Genomic DNA, 22540 nt, shown 5'->3' with positions numbered 1-22540 from the left:
AGCTTACCTTCCCCCAGTGAGCCCATATTTTTGAATGTTTTTTGCTTGAAAATTCTGAATTGCCTAGAACAAATCCCCCATACTCTACTTCTATTTTCCCTGAGATGTCAAGACAAGTCATTTCCATGGTTACTTGCCTATTAGGTTATCACACAGACCAGTGGGTAGATGAGGTAGTGTTAGGGTTTTTATCAGTTTTTTTCAGTTGGTTAGAAACCATCACTCATTTTTAATTACAGTCAGTGCTTATAAGAAGTTATACATGAGCAGTTTTTGAAATTCAAGGTTGAAGGTGCATTCAAACACCAACCAGTCTTAATATATTTGATGCTATTATATCAAGCAGACAAGTTCAAGTTCTAGTTACAAAAGATGGATGATTAGGGAATCCCACTGTCAGTCATTCACTGGACTTCTTTAGTCAGAAGGAATTCAAAAGATTATTCATTCAACGATTTTGTGGATCAATTTTTACATACATCCTTGTGTCTTCTTAGCAACGATATTATACCAAGGATTTCACTAGAGATCAAGAAGGTTTTTCATCTTACAAAACAAGCTAAAGTTGGAGACTGGTATCTCTACCAGAACTATACAGAGATTCGAATCTATGGGTGTGAGCTTCCTCCCTATAGATTGCCAGTATTTGTACCAACAAGGATTTTTGCTTTAGAATATATTAGACAAATGTTAAACATGGATGATCTACATTTTGTATCAAGTAAAAAGAAAGCACAATTCAAATTGAAATCACATGTTGGGCCATACATTGTGAATACCAGAGCAACAACCAAGGAAGTGGATGAATTACTGAAACAAATGAAGTTTAAGCTCAACTTCACATGGTCTTATGATCCATTTGGGATAATTTCAAAGCTGAGAGTTGAGCAGAAGACCACTCCATATGCACATACACCTAGACTGGAGATAGAGCAGTATGCCAATCAGGAGTAGTGGACAGAGAACACTCTACAGGAGGCTGAAGAAAAAATTGTCAGTCAATCATCTCTATAAAATCCTATTCCAAAGGAAAAAGAAATCAAGAGGATGAGGGAAAGTATGTCCCCTACAGATTTAGAAATTTAGGCTGCAGGTTTTCGTGTTTTCAAGAGGAGAAAGAAGGAGCTAAAGACTAATAGTAGGATTGACACTAAAGATGATGCTCAAATAATAAATATCCAAGAAGAATCCTCAAAAGAAAAGGATTCACAGGAGCAAAGTACAATGGTTTTGACAAGTATTCCCACCACTTCATTCCCATACGTTGAGGAGAAAACTAAGTCACCTATCTCTTCTACATCTCAGATTCCAGCAGAACAAAACATTTTTTCCAGATACAGGGAGATCAAGAAGAAGAATGAAGCATTGAAGGCTTCAACATATTCAAAGTTTTGGAAGAAAATTGCTACTACTCAACACAGGTTGTTGTCTGCATTTGACACAAAAAAGGGGCAGTTCCAAATGGGCTTTTTGGAACCTACAATTCCAGTCCCTAGAAGTGCAGAAGACTACAAAGCTTCAATATTTTTTGTTGATACCAAAAAGGTTCATGTAATCAATCAAATTGATTTGCATAAGCAAGCAGGTGAGATGATTTATTCAACATTGACCAGTTCAACCATGGCTGCCTCAAAGTTACAAGCCTCTCTGAATAATATGCATTCACAATTGAAGATAGAACGAATGTCTTCTCTGGCCAAAGACACTAGAACTAAAGCTTTAGAAGATTTAATAATCAAACTAGGATATGATCCTAGTAATGTCAAGGCAGCTGAGGAGATAATTAAAAATAAAAATGCAGATATTCAAGCCCTCGGGAAACAACTTAAGCTTCCAACCATAGAGCACCCTCAGGCCAAAGAAGTAACCAATCTGGAAATGGAAAAAGAAAAGTTGTTCAAAATAATAGTTGAACAGAATGTTCAAATCCAGAAGATGGAAAAGGACATGGAAGCACTGTTGAAGGAAAAGGAACAATTGGAAGCAGTAGGTACATCAACACAATAGGAAGTACAACAAACAACACAAGCATCAACTTTAGATTCTTCTGAGAAGCTAGTCCAAGCTTTGGGAGAATTATCATTAACAAATAAGGAAAATGAGAAGTTAATGGCAACACTCACAAAGATGGAGGAAAACAAGATAAAAGCAGATAATGCATACCTAGTAGAGGTGCAAAAGAATTTCAAATTGACACAACAAATTCAAAAGTATGAGAATCAGTCTCTAACAGCTTAGATGTTGGTAGAGGCCAAAAGGAGTATATGGCATAATATAAATGCAAATATCACAGAATTATGGTCATCCATTCAGATCATATTTGAGCAGGAGGAGTTAGTGCAGAATGTCAAGGCAACAATTGAACAAACAAAGATTGAAATAGAGCACAGGCCAACAGAAGCAAATAGAATTATTAAAATGTTGAATTCTAAAACTAAGGAAGAGCTTGAAGAACTCCATATTCAAGACAAAACAGGCACAGTGATGGAAGTAAAAAGAGTATTAACAAAGAAGAACCTCATGATACAATTGGAGAATAAGTGCAAAGAATTGGAGTTACAAGTAAAAAGATTTAACAGAAAATTTAATGTATTGCAGGAAAAGGGACTTCCAGCTCTGAAAGCCTCTAATGGCAAATTGATTCCATTGGAGAACTATCAAGACTAGTTATGCAACATAGCTGTAGATGCTTCCAAATTCACCAAGGTCAGAGGGACGATAATTGGAGAGGCTTTCCTGGAAGGACTACAACACGACCTCTACATTCAGCATGAAGTCCACCATCTATTTCTCAATAAGCCAACTTTTCAAACATATACAGAAGTAGATGAGAAATTTCGGAGCATGATAAATTTCTCCATTCCTAGTGAAGAGCGGTGGGATAAGTTGTTGGAGCTAGTTGAATAAAGACAAACATAAATCCTATAGTTTTGGGAATAGACAAACAAAAGGAGCAGAAAAGTAGCTACAATTAGCAACAACTTTCCTCAAAAGTGTCAACAAAACAACCAAATTTGTCCAAAATTCCTATTTCTTAGTTCTATTTTAGAAATATCTACATCTTCTGATAGATATTATTTTGTAATTGATTTCTTTTTTAGATCCAAAGTTAGTTCCATAGGAACTCTATAAATGTTTTGTAAAAATAATTAGTAAGGGTTGGATTATGCAGTGAAATATTTTTTCGAAGTAATCAATTCAGTGATACTGAGGCAGTTTGGGTTCAGGATTCTTATGTCAAGCAAATGGTGATGTTTCCCTCTTTCTAAATCTGTTTTCCTTTCAAGTTTCACATGAATGTTTTCCTTCTTAAATTGTTTACAAGAAGATTAAAAGTCAAATTTAATTGCAATACTCTGCTCTGGCTTGTTGAGCAATTTTATTATTATTTTTTAAATTCATCTTTGTATATTCTATATTTAAATTGATCCTAATTCCTATTCATCTCATTCACACCACAACAACTCTACGAGATCCAGGAGTTTGCCTACCTCACCTTGTTTCTCTCCTCTGTTTATTTTAATTGATTACTGAAAACTTTATGACTCCATGCCCAATGAACTTATCTTCCATTTTACAACCAAAACTTTAAAAAATCTATCTTGTCCTTTCATAGCTAGCCTAAGATATATACACTAAGATTAAAAATTATACAGAGAGAGCCCTCTCTGAAGCTGGAAGGGCTAGATCCCATCGTTGAAAGTGGTTTGTGGTTACCTTTGTAATTTTCCTCCTTAGCCTAGGAAAAATACGGAGTGCTAACACCACACAATCTTCTCTCGATCTTTGTACTCATCTCCATCCAAATCTCAAATCCCTCGTAGTGTATTTCATTATCCATATATTTCCTTGAATATTGTCGTCTTTATTTCCCCACTTTGCACCTGTAAGTACATTTGCTAGTATCTTATTTTAGTTATAATAAGTTTTCCCACTATTTAAACAAAAAAAATGTACATAAACATATTAGAAAAGTGACAACTAAATTATAATAATTTTTCTTATATAAAATATAATTTCATATGCATACATATACTAGAAATTGAAAATGTAACTTCATATATATATAATTACGATGTTATATATATATCCAATACTGAAAACGTTCATTTTAACTTTTAATGGTTCAACTTGAAAGCAGTGAAGGGTTTGGTTTATGATTTTGAATCTGACATTCAGTATAGGGTGTTTTAGGGTTTGGTTTAGGGTTTTGAATCGGACATTCGGTATAGGGTTTCTTTAGGGTTTAAGGTTGCGAGTAGAGAAACACCACTTAAAGGGCAGCTGGGCTTAGCTATTTTCGCAGTAAAGCGAGGGAGTTGACGAGTCTTTGAATTTGCAGTAGCAGAGAGTTTGTCACAATGAGGCCGCCAAGAGGTTGGTCCGCCTTATCTTTTATTATATCAAATACACTGTTCGAATATAGAGACTGTTAAATTTTGTGTTTTGTTGCAGTCGAGTTTGTAAAAATTCTTAAGCTATCTTGCTAGATCATTTTTTTTTCTGTTTCCTGTATCAGCCCTTTTAGGCATAATTTTGTGATTTTTTTCCTTTTTTGTTGTTTTTTGTTTTTAGGGGGTGGCCGTGGTGGATTCAGGGGGGGCCGCGATGGTGGAGGGAGAGGAGGTGGCCGCTTTGGCGGTCGAGGGGGTGATCGTGGTGGTGGAGGCAGAGGAGGCGGCCGATTCGGTGGTCGAGGGGGTGACCGTGGTGGAAGAGGAGGCAGAGGCCGTGGTGGCAGAGGCGGTGGGATGAAGGGTGGAGCCAAGGTTGTGATTGAGCCGCACAGACACGAAGGGGTTTTCATCGCCAAGGCAAAGGAGGATGCCCTTGTCACGAAGAATATGGCCGCAGGAGAAAGTGTTTACGGAGAGAAAAGGATCAGCGTTCAGGTATTTTTTGCTGTGGGGTCTTCATTTTCTGTTTTCGACCAGATATTCAAATTTTCAATACACTAAAATTATTTTGAGTTGCTTAAGAATATAAATATGAGGGATGTTAGGCCGGTAGCCCTGAGTTTTGCTTTTTTCTGCTTTGGATGAAAAAAAGAAATAATAAAACTTTATCAGTTTGCTGTTATCAATTTATAAATAAACTCTTGCATTTTTTTAATATTTTTTCAGATGATATTATTACAGCAGAGAAGGTGGTAGCAGATGAAAGCTCGTTTTTTGAATTTGTTTAATCAATCATGTAATGCAATGCATATTTTTGTGCAGAATGAGGATGGTACAAAGACAGAGTATAGAGTGTGGAACCCTTTCCGATCAAAGTTGGCTGCAGCTATTCTAGGAGGGGTGGATAATATCTGGATTGTAAGTGGATTTAAGCCCGTTTAATCACCTTGGTACTTGGAAAACATAGTAACTGCATGTAATCGAAAGTGCTTTCGTTTTGTAGAAACCTGGAACGCATGTCCTGTATCTGGGTGCTGCATCTGGTACTACTGTTTCACATGTATCCGACATTGTTGGTCCGGTAAGTTTTTGGTGCAATCCTTTTTTATTGCTTTATACTCATTTAGATGCCCTTGTTTGAAACGATATTTAGGTGATATTGTCACTTTCCTAGAATTGTTGACTTGGAAGTAGATTATTGCAATCATTTTAGAACTCTATGTTTGATTAGATGCGCGTGAATTTTAAAGCACGTGATGTCTGGAGTTTTGGATATAGGGTTGTCCATTGGTTCCAATGGTGTAAATTAATTTGAGGGCCATTTTGGGTGTGTGTGCTCAACCAGTTTATGGCGATTTGAATTGTATGCGAACATACCGTTTTATACCGTAGTCGCTTTTATTGCGATGATTATACTGTCACTTTCAATCGATAGTGCTGTAATGGTGTTTGGTGTTTAATTATGTGTTGTGTATATATCGAAGTTTTTTCTTGTATATGTGCTTGTAAGGATTGGTCAATATTACTTGTATATGTTCTGATTGTTTGCGAGGCTTCTGTTTTGTGACTGTTTTATATTGTTTTGGCTGAAAATGTTGTGATGCTGATTTTATTTGTTTGATGTACTCTATTCTGTTGGTCACTAGACTGGCATTGTGTATGCAGTTGAAATGTCGCACAGAAGTGGTCGAGATTTAGTCAACATGGCAAAGAAACGTACAAACGTGATACCTATTATTGAGGATGCCAGATACCCCGTTCGGTACAGGATGCTTGTTGGTATGGTTGATGTTATTTTTGCTGATGTTGCCCAGCCAGACCAGGTAAAATCTTTCAAATTCATCTTTTGTTTTTATTTTATTTTATTTTTATTTTACTTCAGTTTTTACTCCTATTCAAGTATTATTCAAGCAAATGATGATATATACTCGGATTCCCCTTCAGGACTTCATGGATGATGCCATTCGAGCTTTTGATGCTTGAGGGTTTTAGCTGTTATGTTATGTGGGGTGTGGTTTCAGTTATGCTGTTATATTCTATAATATTATGCTATGTGTACGGCTTGCTTTTCTGTGCTACTCTCATAAAAGTGCTAGACCGCCTTCAGTTATCGCTCCAATTTTTTGGTTTATTATATGCATATTACAATGTTATGCGTTGCATTATGATCAGCGGGTGCTTTAAAAATTATGATATATAGGATTGGGATTGAATTTGTTGTGCATGGTTATTTTTTTATTCTTTGTATGTATGGCTTTTAAAAGCAGCAATATGTAAGCGAAGGATGAGATATACTTGGATTCCCCTTCAGGACATCATGGATGATGGCATTCAAGTGGAATTCAAGTTTTGGACGCTTGATGTATTAGCTGATTGTGTTTTGGTAAAGCGGATATGTTGGATTTGTACTGAATACAATGATTTTGGCAAGATATGTGATTTTGGAATAAATAGTTCAGCGTGTTGCTTCTATAGTGGCGTGAAATTGTCTTTTAAGAAGAGATCTGCATTATTTTGTATGTTGTGCAGTAGTAGCTTTTAGTTGTCCTTACCGATATTCAGACGTGGATTAATAATTCTGATATGGATTGTGGTCTTCAACTTCGCAACATTACTAGCATGTGTATAGAAAAATGGTTATCAGTGGATTAGATAAACTTGTCATGTGGTTATTTGGTTGGTTTTTAATAGCAATAGTATTCAAGCGAAGGATGAGATATACTCGGATTCCCCTTCAGGACATTATGGATGATGCAATACGAGTTTCTGACGCTTGAGGTATTAGCTGTAGGTTGAATCTATTTTGTTTACTGCTTACATTGTACAATGTAACGTATGTTGGGAAACTGTTACGGTCTGTAGTATGATGGCTGTTCAGCTTTACTTTTGTGTGGCATGATGTTTTGGTTATGCCTTTCTCTTGTATAATACCATTTTATTTTATTTTTTCTCTTTTTTTAGCTGTGTGCTGGGTTGTCTTTCCTGAAGAGGACTAAATTTACCCTTGCATGGTTCAGAGCTATATTTTAGTTATACTCCTATATGATTGTCATGGTAAAAGTCTCAATGTTATAATCAAATGGTTCTCTAGAGTAGTTTGTACCTGAAGATGCATGTTAACGCTATTAATCGTTGTATGTACGGCTTTTCATATGAAGGTGCCCTATTTTTCATCAAAATTGCAAAATATTTAGACTAATTTGGTCTCTCCAGGCTTTAAAAAGACTGTATTGCTGGGTTCTGTTACTGAATGCGTAGCAGCAATGCTAGACCCTTATATTTCAATGTTGATTTTAGTTCGATGTTTTTTTGACTTTATCCTTGTTTGGCGGGATACAGGCACGCATTGTGGCATTAAATGGCCATTATTTTTTGAAAAATGGTGGCCATTTTGTATTATCTATCAAGGTACATTTATTCTACCCGTTCTCGTACTTTTGAAGTAAATATTGAAATCATGTTTCTGTTCCTCATTTTTTGATTTTCACTCCTTAATGCAGGCAAATTGCATTGACTCTACTGTGCCAGCGGAGGCAGTGTTTGCTCAGGAAGTTAAGAAGTTGCAAAAGGAGCAATTTAAGCCATTTGAGCAGGTGACATTAGAACCTTTTGAAAGAGATCATGCTTGTGTTGTGGGTGGATACAGAATGCCCAAGAAGCAGAAAGCAGCAGATGCAGCTGCTTGAAGGAGTCTCTGGGACCAATGAATGAAGCAAGCTCCTTTCCTCAAGTGATGGCTTCCCCTCTCTCTCCCTGAAAATGAGCCCTGAAGGACATAGGGAGGGGGTCAGTGACTGGGTTATATTATAAAAGTTTGGACTGCTCTGCCTTGTGTTTTTTTGGCATTTTACATGGGCAAATTTTAATCTAACTGAAGAGTTATGTTTGTGCAAAAAATTGATTCGACTACTTGGAGGTGGAGGTGTTATATTGGAAATGCATTTAATACTCAATAGTTATGGTTTTGTGTTGGGCTATGTTGAATTTTGTTTTGCTAGCTTAGTTGTCTTACTCTTTACCTATAACTGTTTTGGTTGTGCTTTGAAATCTTTTTATATCTGCTTATAATCTCAGTTGGCTTTACCAAGATGGGCATTCCTTGAATGCACACCTGATCATAGTTTGTGAAAGTTTCTACTAGGTAATTAAGGCCTATAGTTTTCTGCCTAGTAGGGATATGATCTGCATTGTGTTCAGCGTGCTTCAGTCGGTATCCGATGTTAGGATCGGATGTTAGGAGAGATGGGTCTGACCCTTTTTGTCAGGGCATTTCATACATTGTACCTTTTATGTTCCTGCATTGTACCTTTTATATTCATGCATCCTATTTTTTTTTATAGGGAGACCATTTGGTTCTCCCACATTTTTATGGACATCAATTTTGATGTCAAAAGATTTGTGTTTTATGAAGCATGTGTACTTGTAGGCCATTGTATTTTTTTACATGGGAGACCGTTTGGTTTTCCCACATTTTTATGCCATTTCATTTTTTTTATAAGCGACCGTTTGGTTCTCCCACATTTTTATGCCATTGTATTTTGTTTTTATAGGAGACCGTTTGGTTATCCCACATTTTCATTGTACTCAACAGTCGGTCCCGTTGACCATGTTTGGTTCTCCCACATTTTCATTGTACTCAACAGTCAGTCCCGTTGACCATGTTTGGTTCTCCCACATTTTTATGGACATCATTGTACTCAACAGTCAGTCCCTTTGACCTACTTTGTGGTCATTAGTTGGACAAATACAATTATCTTATTATCTTATCTTAGCTTGTGCAATTTTGATCTCAAGATATGTGTTCTATGAAGCATGTGTACTTGTAGGCCAGTTTTATGCTGAACATAGTTTGAAAGTACATTCCATGTTTGAAATATAGTAATATACCATGTTCAATAACAATTAAGAAAAGTGAACCCAGATAATAAATTATTTGCAGTGAAGTTCAGTCATATGCGGATATCTTTATAAAGATGGGTATTAGCATTGCTGAGATGAGCATTCAAATGAAGACATGCACTTAAGAGGGGCACGAGCCTTGCTGTTGCGAGGCCACTAAACTTATCTTCTTGGTTGTCAGACTTCATAAAAATGACTAAACTAGACGAAGTTGAAAACCACCAGTTCTGGTGGCTTGGTTAACATTGATTTCCTGCCAGCTTTAGTTGTTTCATTCCTTTGCCTATTCGCTGTATTGGAGGTTTTTTTGTTTGTTTGGTTTTATTATATTATGTCTTTCTTTTCGTTGTTTGGAAATCTTCACGCCGTAAGGTGTTCTTTGTGAGAACTCCCCTCCCGTGCCACTGTGTGCTGTCGTGTTGATCACTCCCAAAAAACTATGCCATCTTATTGATCCCTCCTAAAAAACTACAGACCGTCGAGTGCCCACATCATGCCGTGTGTTCATTTAGCAGTGCCATTAAATTTAGAGACATGTGAGCGCCTCCATCAGGCAGTATACCAGTTCTCCTTGCTATTAATGCCCTCCATCATGTTGCGTGTTCAGTTAGCATTGCCATTAAATTTAGAGACAGGCAAGTGCCTCCATTAGGCAGGATTACCAATTCTCATTGCCATTAATGCCCTCCATCACGTTGTGTGTTCAGTTAGCAGTGCCATAAAAATCAGAGACAGGCAAGTTCCTACATCAGGTATACCTGTTCTCATTGCCATTAATGCCCTCGATTCCCTGTCTCCATCACGTTTTACAGGCCTCCATGAATTTGAGACAATTGTGCCATTAATGCCTGATTTTGAGTGCATGATGACCGCCCTCCATGATGGTGAGCTATGTCTGTATTAGTCTGGTATTAGTCAGTTACAGAGAAAGCTTTGTCTGTGCCGGGAAACAACTAAATTTGTTTGCTTGTTTGTTACATTGCTGGGGATTTAGGGATCCAGAGCTGTGAATCCGCCATTATTTCAAAGGAAACCTTGCTCTTTGCAAGTAGACTTTCAAGTTTTTTTTTTTGGTAAATTTGGTCGCTCTGTTGTGTTTTCTACATTGTGAAAAATCTAGGGTTTCTCAACATGTTACTTTTTTGAATTGCCATTTCAGAAACCTCTGCTTACTTTGGTTTATAGTTACCTCTTGGTCATGGAATTGATTGGTGCAGTTAATTTGTAAGGTATGGTCGTGTCTCTTATACCTGTAATTGAGCATAACCTACAACACACACATTTGTACTTTACTCTGTCATTTAATTGATTGGTGTAGTTAATTTGTAAGGTATGGTTATGTTTCTTATACAACATGATGTCATTGAGCATACCTTACAACACCAACATTTGTACTTTACCCAGTTCACTAGTAGGCATAAGAATGTTGGTGTGAATTTAGAACCCAATTTTTAGTTTAGTGGGCCATTACATTAGAACAAGATTAGGTGTAATGATTATTTAGTTTACATAGTTTGTTACTTACGTGTTTCTCTTTTCGGCCTTTGTTTAAACCGAAGGACACGAAACATCTTTTTGGCATGTCCCAAAATATGCCAGCTACAAACATGAATTCCTATGTTGATAGGAAAAACTTAATGGTGGTATTGTTTGGAATGGATGTGTGGAAGAGCTCAACTAACGATATTTATTCTGCATATGTTGTGATGTCTGCTACCATAAACTTAGTACAACATGAAATAGATAAAAGAATATGTATGTCTCTAGCCTGTTGAGTGTCGTTAACAAAATATCTTTCACATCATTCCTTATAAGGTATTACGTCCAGTGAAATGATAGATCTGATATGTCTCTAGCCTGTTGAGTGTCGTTGACAAAAAATCTTTCACATCATTCCTTATAAGTTATTACGTCCAGTGAAATGATAAATCTGATATGTCTCTAGCCTGTTGAGTGTCGTTGACAAAAAATCTTTCACATCATTCTTTATATAAGGTATTACGTCCAGTGAAATGATAAATCTGATGGTTATTTGGAGACCCCTAGTAACTCCAACAAAAGGTTTTTTGATCCTTTCTAATACAACTACTATCACCTCTGTCATAGTTTGTCGTTCTTCGAGTGATTCTCTTGTGCATACCAATGCCACGAGTTGATTCACACAGTTCAGTATTTCATATTGCTCTAGTGCATCAACATTTTCATTCCTCAACAAGTTGGTATCCATCATTTCCCCAATTTTATCAGGAAAAGCCATGGTCACCCACTGAGGTCGTTTTAGTCCCTCTACAAACATCACCCTTTGTTGAAGGAGTATTGCCAAATCCATATTATGCATTCAAGCCAACTAGTCATCAAATTTGGATTCAGCCAACTTAGGAATAAATAAAATCTGTTTTGCTATATTATTTTGTGAAGTCCCTTTGAGTCCATCAAGTTTGCCCAAGTTAATTGTGCAATGCCAAAGTCAGATAAATGTGTTGTCATATTGCTATCGAAAAAGATATTGCTGGGCTCTATATCACAATAGTGATGAAGATATGTCATGATATGTGCGTGCTTTGTCTATGCATATTTATACTCGGTGGCATTAAATTCAATGCATGCACATCTTCCTTAGCACTCTCATCTCCAGTGTGATACAAATGAGTTTCTAAGCTTCCATTTGACATTAAGTTGGAGGACTAAAGTTTTGAGATGGGGTCGAGCAACAACTTGCAACTCTAATAAGATTTCGGCCCTTGATTCTCTCAAGTACATTGCATTCCTTTTCGAAACTCTTGTAAGCTTCTCCATTCTCTCAACTTGAGAACCTTGATAGCGACTGTTTGCCTCATTGAATCCTTGAGTTGCTTTTACAAGATCTTCATATGAAATCACTGGTTGTCCAAATTGTAATGAGAAAACTCTTGGGAAACTTAAAATTTTGTTAGGAAACCTGTGACTTCAGAGGAATCCAGTGAGTAAACAAATAAAAAAAGTGCTGCCCCTTGCAATTGGTATAATCACATTTTTTTTTAGAACTGATTGATTTCTTTGTTTTAGACAAGCAGAAGGGGGACACAGAGGCAAAGCATATTTGCTGTCTGTCCACAAAGGCCAGGATTCCTCTCCATTTTTTTTAATTCACCTAACGAATATGAATTTGAAATTGGACCTTGAATGTATTATGAGAGGGGACACAGGGGCAAGCATATTTGCTGTCCACAAAGGCCAGGATTCCTCTCCAATTTTTTTTAATTCACCTAATGAATATGAAACTGGACCTTGAAATGTATTACGAGAGAGATTGACTTTAACTAGTCTTGTGTGGCTACCCAGTGCAGCTGGCAGGACACCGGTAAAACTGGTTGAAACTAATATCAATGGTTTGAACCATAACCGTATCACTAATCTCAGTAGACAGAAAACCTTCAAGAAAGTTGTGTGTCAGGTTGAAATAAAACTGGAGATTAGAAAGACGTTCCACTTTTCTTGGTATGCTTCCAGTGAGTTTGTTCCAAGACATATCAAGAAGTTCCAGACGCTAACATTTACACAGAATAGCAGGTATTGTTTGATAACTGGTTTTCAAAAGCATCAATCTCCATAGTTGTTTAAGGTTGCCAAGAGAACGCGATATTGGTCAAGAGAGCATATTTTGGCGAATTGATATGCTTCCTAGATTTCTTAAATGAGAAATCTCACATGGAATGCTTCTTACCAACATACTGTTCTGCAGGGGCAATCTTTGCAACCGAGCATCTTCAACTTTGATGGAATATTGCCACTTAGGAGATTGTCAACCTGTGCAAGATATGTCAAACTTGTCAGGTTGCCAATTTCTCGTGGTATGCTTCCATGTATATTGTTTTTTTAATATATCTAGTAAAATGAGTTTGTCAGAGAATAGGGGCTATGGAAACAGGCAAGACCCCAACTAGAGGATTGTTGGACGCATCAATTTTCTGTAGGTGGGAGCAATTGGTTAATGCAGTCAGAAAGAGGCAAAGTGGAACTTGGAAGAATGCGCACAATTAAAAATAAATAAATGCACACAACAATTAACAATTAAAAATAAATAAAGCAGATACATGGGAACTCATAAATTTCACCACAAGATTTCTATCAACTCATGAAAGCCCATGGGGTGTAGCTCAATTTGCGATCTCTTTGTTATGAAGTATGAAGCTATGTAAAGCATGAAATTTGTCCATGGGGTGTAGCTCAATTTGCGATCTCTTTGTTATGAAGTATGAAGCAATATGTAAAGCATGAAATTTGTTATGAAGTATGAAGCAATATGTAAAGCATGAAATTCAAAGTTCAAATCTCCATGGATTAGACTAACAAGCAATATGTAAAGCATGAAATTCAAAGTTCAAATCTCCAGAGATTACATCAAAAGCCATGGGTCAGACTAACAAAAAAAAACTCTCAGAAACATCAAAAGCCATTTGGTCTTGGTCTGAGGTTGGTATCATAGGATTGTTACATAGTAACGGCGTGGTACCATTATGTTACAACAAAGCTACATGGGGAAGTTGTCAAGCTAGATTTTCTTCAAGCTCAAACATAATGTATAGAGTTTTGTCTTATTAGGATCTATCCACGTTTTGTCTTGTGTGATTTTGTATTTAGAAAATAATAAGAAATGAAAATGTAAGTGGAAGTCCAAGAGTAAAATAGGGAATATGAAAAGTCATTACATAGAATAAAGACAAAATAAGCTTAACAGTCATGAGGGGACTCAAAGGCCATAAGAGGAGGTGAAAGGTCACCTCATATGTTATAGATAGACCCTCATATAGACCCTCATAACTAAAGCAAGGGGCTTAGAATTGGATATGGGCAGCCTCAGCTTCTCCAGTCTAGCATAGGAGTGAATATCATTCTTTGGAGAATCAAGTAGTAACTTCATGTTACATGATTAGCCATTTGGTCTTGGTCTGAGATTGGCGTCATAGGATTGTGTTTTTATCCAACTGTCAGAAATATAAGCATGAGTGAATATCATTCTTTGGAGAATCAAGTAGTAACTTCATGTTACATGATTAGCCATTTGGTCTTGGTCTGAGATCGGCGTCATAGGATTGTGTTTTTATCCAACTGTCAGAAATATATGGGAGCCTAAAATGAAATATCTGGGTGCTTCAACAAGGAAGTTAGGGGGCACTTTATCCTTTAAAACTTTGGTGGATTAATTATGAGCGAATAATAGTGGGTTGTTATTTAATCTTCAGTGATCTACCCGGTGGTTTGCAAGCTGTTTGCGTTTTTTTCATAGTTTCGTTTTATGGTTAAGTAAAATAGGGTGCACGTGTCCAGATTCATTGCATTACTATTCTTCTCGATCTATAAATGAGGAGGCATGGGCGTAAGTTTATCTACATTGGAAATTTCTTCTTATGGAGGTAATTTAAATTTCGAGGGTTTCAATAACTCGTTAGGAGAGCTTGAGAGGTTTATTGAATATGAGAATGTTCAAGAGGGTCTTAAGGTTTCTTGCCTTGTAACTAAGCTAAAGATAGGGTATTAGGGTTTTTTCGTTGTAAATAAGCTAAAAATAAGGTAGATAGATGACAAGAAAAGAGCAAGACTATAGTGTTAGTAAATGCCCTTCTTTGTATTGCGCCAAAAAAGATGTGCAATCTTATTTATGTATATTTATCTACTTGTTTGTTTTCCTTGCAATTTGCGAGGATGTGCAATCCTATTTATGTACTTGTTTGTTTTCCTTGCAATTTGCGAGGATGGATGGTCAATAATAGTATAAGTTGCACATCCTTTGAGATTCTTGTTTTTGACCTTGACATTAGTATGAATTTCTACCATGGGAGGAAGGTTGATTAACTTTTGACAGATTAAAAAGCAATAAATAAAATAGGCAACATGTACTGGAGGATTTGCATTTTGTTCTGCAACCTATTCACCTATATAGTATATATTTTTTCCCTTAGGAAAAAGTCGTAATTTTATTCATGAATTGATAAAATTACATTTTGTAGATGCCAAGGCATATGCAAATGGCTGATCCTGTTAATAACAGGCAGCGGCAAAGACAATAACATAGAGAGTATTCTTGTAAAGTCAGGAAACAACAGAGTAACAGTAAAAAGATAAAAAAAGGTGAATTCCAGCGAGCTTATACTTTTCTTCCCCCCTTCTTTTCCACCCGTCGCCATCCTCCTGAGTCAGCGGTAGGTGTAATGATAGCTAGCTGGTTGTCTTTTGTGGTCACTTGTGGTTCTTTGTCTGATTTTGAGCCCTCTGAGCTGTGGGTTCTCTTTATGCCACTTACTTCCAATTGTAACTGCAGTTGCAGATCTGTGATGATCGGCTCCGCATGAGTGGATGGTGGATTCGCTGCATGTGTTTGTTTCTGTCCCATTTGTGAGGCTGGTTCCGTCAGGTTCTCTGTGGGCTCCTCATTTATGTCCTCTTCTTCTAGTGGGTCTGTGTTCTGCCAGCCTTTGGGCTTTTTTGGTTGCTTCTTGGTTTTCCTGGGGTCCCTTCGGGCTAATGGGCAGTTATTTTGAAGGTGCCCTGTCTGCAAACAGGTCCTGCATCGGAATGCTGTATTTTCATAGTCAAGCTGCTGTATCCATTGAGTATTATTAAAGTTCAGCGTGATGTGGTCAGGTAGCCCCTCGCTCAAGTCCACTTCAACGCATATTCTGGCAAATGTGAAGATTCCCCTGATGGCTCTTTCTTCATCCATTTTTAGGAATTTCCCTAGAGTATTCCCAATGGCGATTAACACTTTGTGGTGCCAGAAGTGTAGTGGGAGTCCATGTAGCCTCACCCATACAGGCATTTTTGAGACCTTCATTGTTGTAGCATCAAAATATGAGAACCAGGGGGTGGTGAAGAGGCCGGCACTGCCCCAGAACCAAGGGCCCTGATTGATAATGCTGTCCCTTTCCTGTTCTGTGTTAAATCTAACTATGAAATACCCCTTGGGGCAGAGATAAATTTCACAGTTAGGTGACCATGTTGAGTAGATCCATTGATGAAGGGCATATGATTTAGGCTAGAAGCCGTTGAATCTACAAATAACTGCAGTATTGGATAGATTGGTATATATATTATTTACCTCTGTCTCAGTAACTTGTAGGGTTGGTGCTTCTGGCTTTTGTTCAACGATGTATGGACCTGGCAGCTCTGATGGTGGTGCTGTTTTGTGTTCCATTTTTTTGCCTTTCACTGCATCCCGAAAAGAGCTGGTGTTTTTTGAGCTAGATCCGCTGCTGCCACCACACAATCGCAGGTTAAGAATGATGGTTGATTCGTTGGTAATACCGTAGTGTTGGAGTGCTTGGCTGTCCTGTAAACTGTATCCAGAATAGATAAGGTTTTGATGTTGAGATGGGGTTCCAAGTTGCCCCTGGATCCTCTGCTTTAATTCGTGTACGCGCGTCTCCTTACTGAGTCTCATGCAATAATGCTTGCCTTCAATAGATCTTATAAAGATCTGGATCAGATCTGCGTTGGTGAGGGATAGTCCCTGATTCACACGTTTATGAGCTGGATCTGTTTGATATATGGCATCAGGGCTCTCTGATCTCGGGACCGAGCCGTTCCTTCTTCTTCCACCTGGAGATGGGGGGACGATGGCCCCTGCTTGCGCGGCCCATTCCGGCCACTCTGATCCATACTTACCCTTTACCGTGGTCAGAGGGAGCGTATGGAGTTGTATTATCAGACGCGGATCTGCATATTGACGGAACTCCGGCCTCAACTCTCCAAACTTGCCCTTATTCGCAGTCAAGGGTTGCAGATCAAGGCGTGGTTGCTCTATTACAAGCGGATCTGAACATAGGCATTCTATTTCATCCTGGCCGTGATCTATTACTGGATGGGCAAGGGTTTTACCGTGAAAAACTACCTTATTCAGTAAAAGAGTAAACAAAAAAGACCTGTGAGCCGAGCATTCTTCAACCAATGAACGATTTGTTGCCGGGGGTTTGTGAGTTTGTCCACTGCAACGCCCTATCGAGAGTGGCGCGTATAGATCCAGCAGTCCTGCGTTCAGTCTCGTGGGATCTGGGGATGTCTCTGGCTCCTCGCTGCGCACTGTGACGGTGGCCCTCATGAAAGCCCTAGCCATTTTTCCTCACCTATATAGTATATATTAAATACATGTGTTGTGATTTTCTCTAAATGTTGTTATTAGAGAAAGCATAGTTAATGGTGGGAGGATTCTATGCACAATATGAAGTGAGCACGGACGTTTAAATTACGATATAGCTCTATTAACTTTCATATTTAGATAGAATGAACATGGATTAAAACAATGCCTCAACAAAAGTTCTTATTTTGACATTTAGGTCTTGAAGTTGGTTTCTTCCATTTCAAAGTTTATTAAAAATAACAACTTTGTATGGTAAAGGTTTGGCGGTCTCAGGAGTATGGAGTTTGGACATTATAGAGAAGTGAATGTTTCTGGGTATGACAAAGTCTTAGCTCAACAAATTATAGAGAAGTGAATGTTTTTGGGTATGACACAAAGTCTTAGCTCAACAAATTAAATCACAAATTTAGAGTCTTAGCTCTACAACCTAAATCTCATTTTTGAAAAGACTTTTTTTGTTGTCTATATGGTAGACACTGCATAAATAGTAACAAATTAGAATCATGAGTTTGAGTATGACCTAAATGAGTGCAACAACTCCTTCCTGCAAGGGTTGGCACTATGACAGTGGAAGTGACAAGAATCCAAACATGAATGAATTGGATTGAGCAATAATGTAGACACCCCCAAACAATCATGGATCTACTTTGATGGGGGATGAGGTTAGAAAAATAGAGCACGGGTGTTAAAATTGGCAACTAGGGCCAAATTCCACTTTGGACAACTCATTTGATGGAGATAATTATTGCATTGAATTCATTTTTTTGAGAGGACCAAAATCGATATAAATGTCACTAAATTTGGTCAAGAGAAATGATATTGAAGTGAATCCCACACATGTGCAATTTGTTAAGGTATGCCACAACATCATGTAGGTTCATGAAGCTCAAGAGACTTGTCTTTTGACCTTGATTGACGACTCGTATAAATAGGAGAGACCTCTGACTTCATTGGCATCATTTTAACTCGACAAATCTTATCTCTCCTCATTTGTTGGTTCGTATATGTTGTAGGTAGCTATACTTCTCTCACGGAGTTGTCTATAATGCGACTTTTTGGAGATTCCGGTGACGGAATCCGGCGGAAGAAATTGAGGTAAAACCTTGATTTGTTGCAGTTAAAATGGTTTTTTAACTGCATATTTGGATAAAAACCCCTGAGACGCTTTCATTGTGCAGAAACTAGCTATCAAACTTGCGATTCCAATAAATTCTTGCCGGATTTCGACTGGAAAAACCTGCCGGAAAGGCTTTCAAAAAGTCGCTTTATAGACAACTGCCTTCTCTCACGTGCGGATTTCAGGGGGCATTTTTTTGATTGTGTTGACTTCTATATTTTTGCTGAACTTTGACCTACGTTGGCCAAGGTGATTATGACCAAATTTGATTGCAATTTTGTTGGGAATCTTTGTTTTAGTAGGTCACATTTATTGGCATAACAATTGATGATTTTTGGGCTCTATGACCTATGTTGATTGCATGCTCGTTTGACCACAAGGCTGACTTTAGTTTCACTGATTTTGAGTATTGTTTTGCTTATTATTTTGGGTTGACTTTGACCAGCAAAGAAGGTCGAGTTTGATTGAGATTGACTAAGCTCAAGAGGGGAAGTTTGATTGTTGACTGGTTAGGGTAAATTTAATTGTTGTTCACTGAGAGAAGGTTCGTAGATTTGAGAGGGTTGTTTTGGACAATCATTTCGCAAGTCAATTTTGACTTCGATTTTTATTATTATACTCTTTCTGATGAACATTTGATATTTATAATAAGAAGAATTGATCAATGGTTTTCTCCATCTTGGTGTTTTTTCCCTAGCATTAGCCAAATATTGATGTTCTTTTGTTTTCGCTTGTCTTTTGTGTTTAATTGTTTATGTTCTATTTACAGTTACCATCAATGTGATTAATGGTTTATGTGATTGCTATTGGAAATTAAGTGGAAATTATCATTGGGCTAATAAAAAGGAAATGAAATAATAGTTGCAAGCATAAAACATACCATTGTTATCTAAAATTAACATGGTATCAGAGCCCAACTGAGGACAAAGCCCAAGCAAGAGAGAAAGTCAATCATTAAGAGATTTGTTGGACAAAGATTATTAGATAAGTCTCCATGGCCTCTACATCTTACTTCCAAGTTTGAGGACAAGCTCAATGACAAACTTGACTATCATGCATGAGAGATGACTTTGGATGAACATGAAGTATTGAACTATATGTACAACGAAAAGTGGTGGAGCCTCTTTCAAATGCATCGATTGTTGCTAAGACGTAGTATAGAGAAGGTGAAGAAAATTTTAATGGACTCTATTGAAAAGCATTTCGTTGGCCTATATTTATGATTTGAGAATTTTTAAAGAAATATATGATAAGTTGGTTGGGATGTTCAAAGTGAACAATTCAAGTCAAATTTTTGTTCTCAAGAACAAGTTGAAAGATATAAGGATGGATAAAGGGAGTGTATCCAATCATACTTCATCAGAATAATTCAAATAAAAAATGGTTTGCTATCTATTGGAGAAGTTGTTGTTGATAGGGAGCTCATTCTCATTGCTCTTGGTTGTCTTTTAAGACCATGTGATATATTTACCACCACCATTCTCAACAATGACATGATCCTTGGGTTTGAGGAGATATTGGCTAGATACATTCAAGAGGAGACAAAGATGATGGAGAGATATAAGTCCTCGAATGTAAATGAACCTACTGACTTTTTTGCTCATGCAAAAAGGAAGAATGATGTTGGTCCAAGGAGACAGGGTCAAAGATCTTAGAAGGGATTCAAAGGAAAAAGCAAAGGAAGATGCTACAATTGTAACAGGTTTGACGATTATGTTAGAGAGTGCCCTCACAAGAAGAATCTTCCAAGGGATAATGACAACAACAACAACAACAATTTCAAAGGCATTGGCAATCAAAGGAACATGTACAACAACAAAGGAAAGATGAATGCTCCAACTCCTTGAAATGGAAATGGTCGACTTCTCAAAAGGACAAGAAACGCTGGGTATTGATGAAAGGAATGTTGTAGAAGAACAAGGTGAGTTCTATCTTATTATTGCTCTATTTATTTCCTCTCCTTTGGATACTTTGGATCATTGGTTGATTGATAGTGGAACCTCAAGGTGCTTCACTGGATACGAGGAAGCCCTCTCAAATTTGGTTAAGAAGAAAACTAATCTGAAAATCATACTTGGAGATTTTGCCACCTACCTTGTGAAATGGATAGGTATTGTCACTCTTCACTTGAATCAAGGTCAAATCATACATCTACAAGAAGTGTTGTATGTGCTTGATTTGAAGAAGAATTGGTGTCTATTTTTGCGATGGAAGATAGAGTTTAAGGTAGCATTCGTTGATGGGAATGTACGTATTTGGCATATAAACCCTAATGATGCATTTACTCTTGGATTTAAGGTTGATGGTCTCTAACAAGTTGGTGGAAGTCTTTTGAAGGCTTTGGCGAGTGATACTTCTTTTCAATATGAATTATGGCACTGAAGATTCGCCCACTTACATTACAAAGTCTTATCTGGGTAAGAAAAATGGTCATAGGTATGTTCGAGTTTAACATGAACCATGAAGGAGTTTATCAGGGTTGTATAGCTGGGAAACATACAAAGGGACTATTACCTTCTAGTGAAAGCAAGACAATCGATATATTCTTCAATTGGTCTATTTAGACCTGTCTGGTATCTTGCTCGCAACTTCATTAGGAGGATACTTATACTATGCAATATTGGTGGATGATTTCTTACACAAAACATATATCTACTTATTGAAGTGGAAAGATGAAGTGTTCAAACGGTCGCATTCTTTCAAGGCATGGGTGGAAAATCAAACAGAGAAGAAGATTAAGATATTGAGGATCTACAATGGAATTGAATATGAATCAAATGAATTCAATGATTTTTGCAGAGAGGCTGGCATTAAGAGGGAGACAACTGTTCCATAAACTCCTCAGCTAAATGGTGTTGATGAAAAAAAGAATCAAATGATTATGGAAACCACCCGTGCCATGATCTATGATCAAGGTCTTTTGAAATTCTTGTGGGGAGAAGCTCCCAACACTGCCGTATATGTTCAAAATGGGACCCTGCATCAAGCTTTGGATTTCTAGACACCCGATGAAGTCTTCATTGGTAAGAAAATGATGTTTCTCATTTTAAATTATTTGGTTGTCCGATATACTTTCATGTGCTTAGAGAGAAAATGAATAAGTTGGAAGTTTCTGGGAAGAAAGGTATATTCGTTGGCTACAATGAAAATGCAAAGGCATATAGAATCTATGTACCTGGTCAAAGAAATGTGGAAGTAAGCTGAGATGTCACCTTTGATGAAGACTCTGCTTTTGGGAAAGCCAAAGATCTCACCATATTAAGGAAGGACGAAGATGATGCCCCCGAAAAATAAGATGAATCTCTGACGGATGAGCCTATGCCTGATGTTGATGACTTGATGGACCCTATTGATCTGGTGATCCCTCTACGTCAAGGAAACAACCACTATGGCTCAAAGATACTTTCGAAGATGTATATTGCTCCAAGAGAGACATTTTGCAAAGGTAAGAAGCTGTACAGGTACCAAGGGTACTTGGCTGCAATGAGTACTATTGTTCAAGCCGAACTTTGCACTTTCGAAGAAGTTGTAAAGAACCATGCATGGAAAGATGCGATAAATGAGGAATATGAATCGATCATGAAGAATGATGTTTGAGACGTGATTCCTAGACCTAAGGACAAGCCCGTGGTCACCTCTAAATGACTTTACAAAATTAAACATGTAGCTAATGGAAGTGCTGAAAAATATAAGGCCATGTTCGAAGCTCGTGGCTTCTCTCAAGGATGGAGCTTACATCAAATGGACTTCAAAACTGCTTTCTTGCATGGCTTGCTTAAGGAGGAAGTTTACTTGGAACAACCTTTGGAGTTTGAAGTAAAAGATAGGACACGTCTGTGGGTTAAAGAAAACCCTCTATGGGTTGAAGCAAGCCCTTAGGGCTTACATGATAAGTTCCTCAGATAGAAGACCAAAGGATACCGCTCACAAACAGATCACAAATCAATACACCAGTGTTCTTGACGTGGTCCACTTCAGAGAATTTATTAATAAAAGAATGAAAATTTATATAAG

At 37.5% G+C, this 22540-nt stretch overlaps 1 protein-coding gene and 3 non-coding genes across 4 annotated transcripts; all 4 read left to right on the top strand.

The window, feature by feature from the left end:
• The first annotated feature begins 4122 nt into the window (after positions 1-4122).
• LOC149178510 (rRNA 2'-O-methyltransferase fibrillarin 2-like) lies at positions 4123-8374 on the top strand. The gene is made up of 7 exons (XM_089420370.1): positions 4123-4377; positions 4576-4892; positions 5220-5315; positions 5401-5478; positions 6044-6220; positions 7737-7805; positions 7898-8374. The coding sequence occupies exons 1-7, from the start codon at positions 4362-4364 to the stop codon at positions 8081-8083; spliced, it is 939 nt and encodes a 312-aa protein (XP_089276496.1). The 5' UTR covers positions 4123-4361; the 3' UTR covers positions 8084-8374.
• On the top strand, positions 6306-6377 carry LOC149178513 (small nucleolar RNA snoR60). Its single transcript, XR_016258963.1, has one exon. It is a non-coding gene; the product is annotated as a small nucleolar RNA snoR60 (small nucleolar RNA).
• On the top strand, positions 6673-6755 carry LOC149178512 (small nucleolar RNA snoR60). Its single transcript, XR_016258965.1, has one exon. It is a non-coding gene; the product is annotated as a small nucleolar RNA snoR60 (small nucleolar RNA).
• On the top strand, positions 7100-7171 carry LOC149178511 (small nucleolar RNA snoR60). Its single transcript, XR_016258961.1, has one exon. It is a non-coding gene; the product is annotated as a small nucleolar RNA snoR60 (small nucleolar RNA).
• Positions 8375-22540: the final 14166 nt, after the last annotated feature.

This window comes from Pinus tabuliformis, chromosome 4_1, assembly GCF_031772625.1.
Source record: "Pinus tabuliformis cultivar Carrire ecotype Pingquan chromosome 4_1, CPIR1, whole genome shotgun sequence".
Taxonomy (NCBI): Eukaryota; Viridiplantae; Streptophyta; class Pinopsida; order Pinales; family Pinaceae; genus Pinus; species Pinus tabuliformis.
Note: the sequence above shows the minus strand (reverse complement) of the source record. Positions and strands in the feature narration are given on the sequence as shown.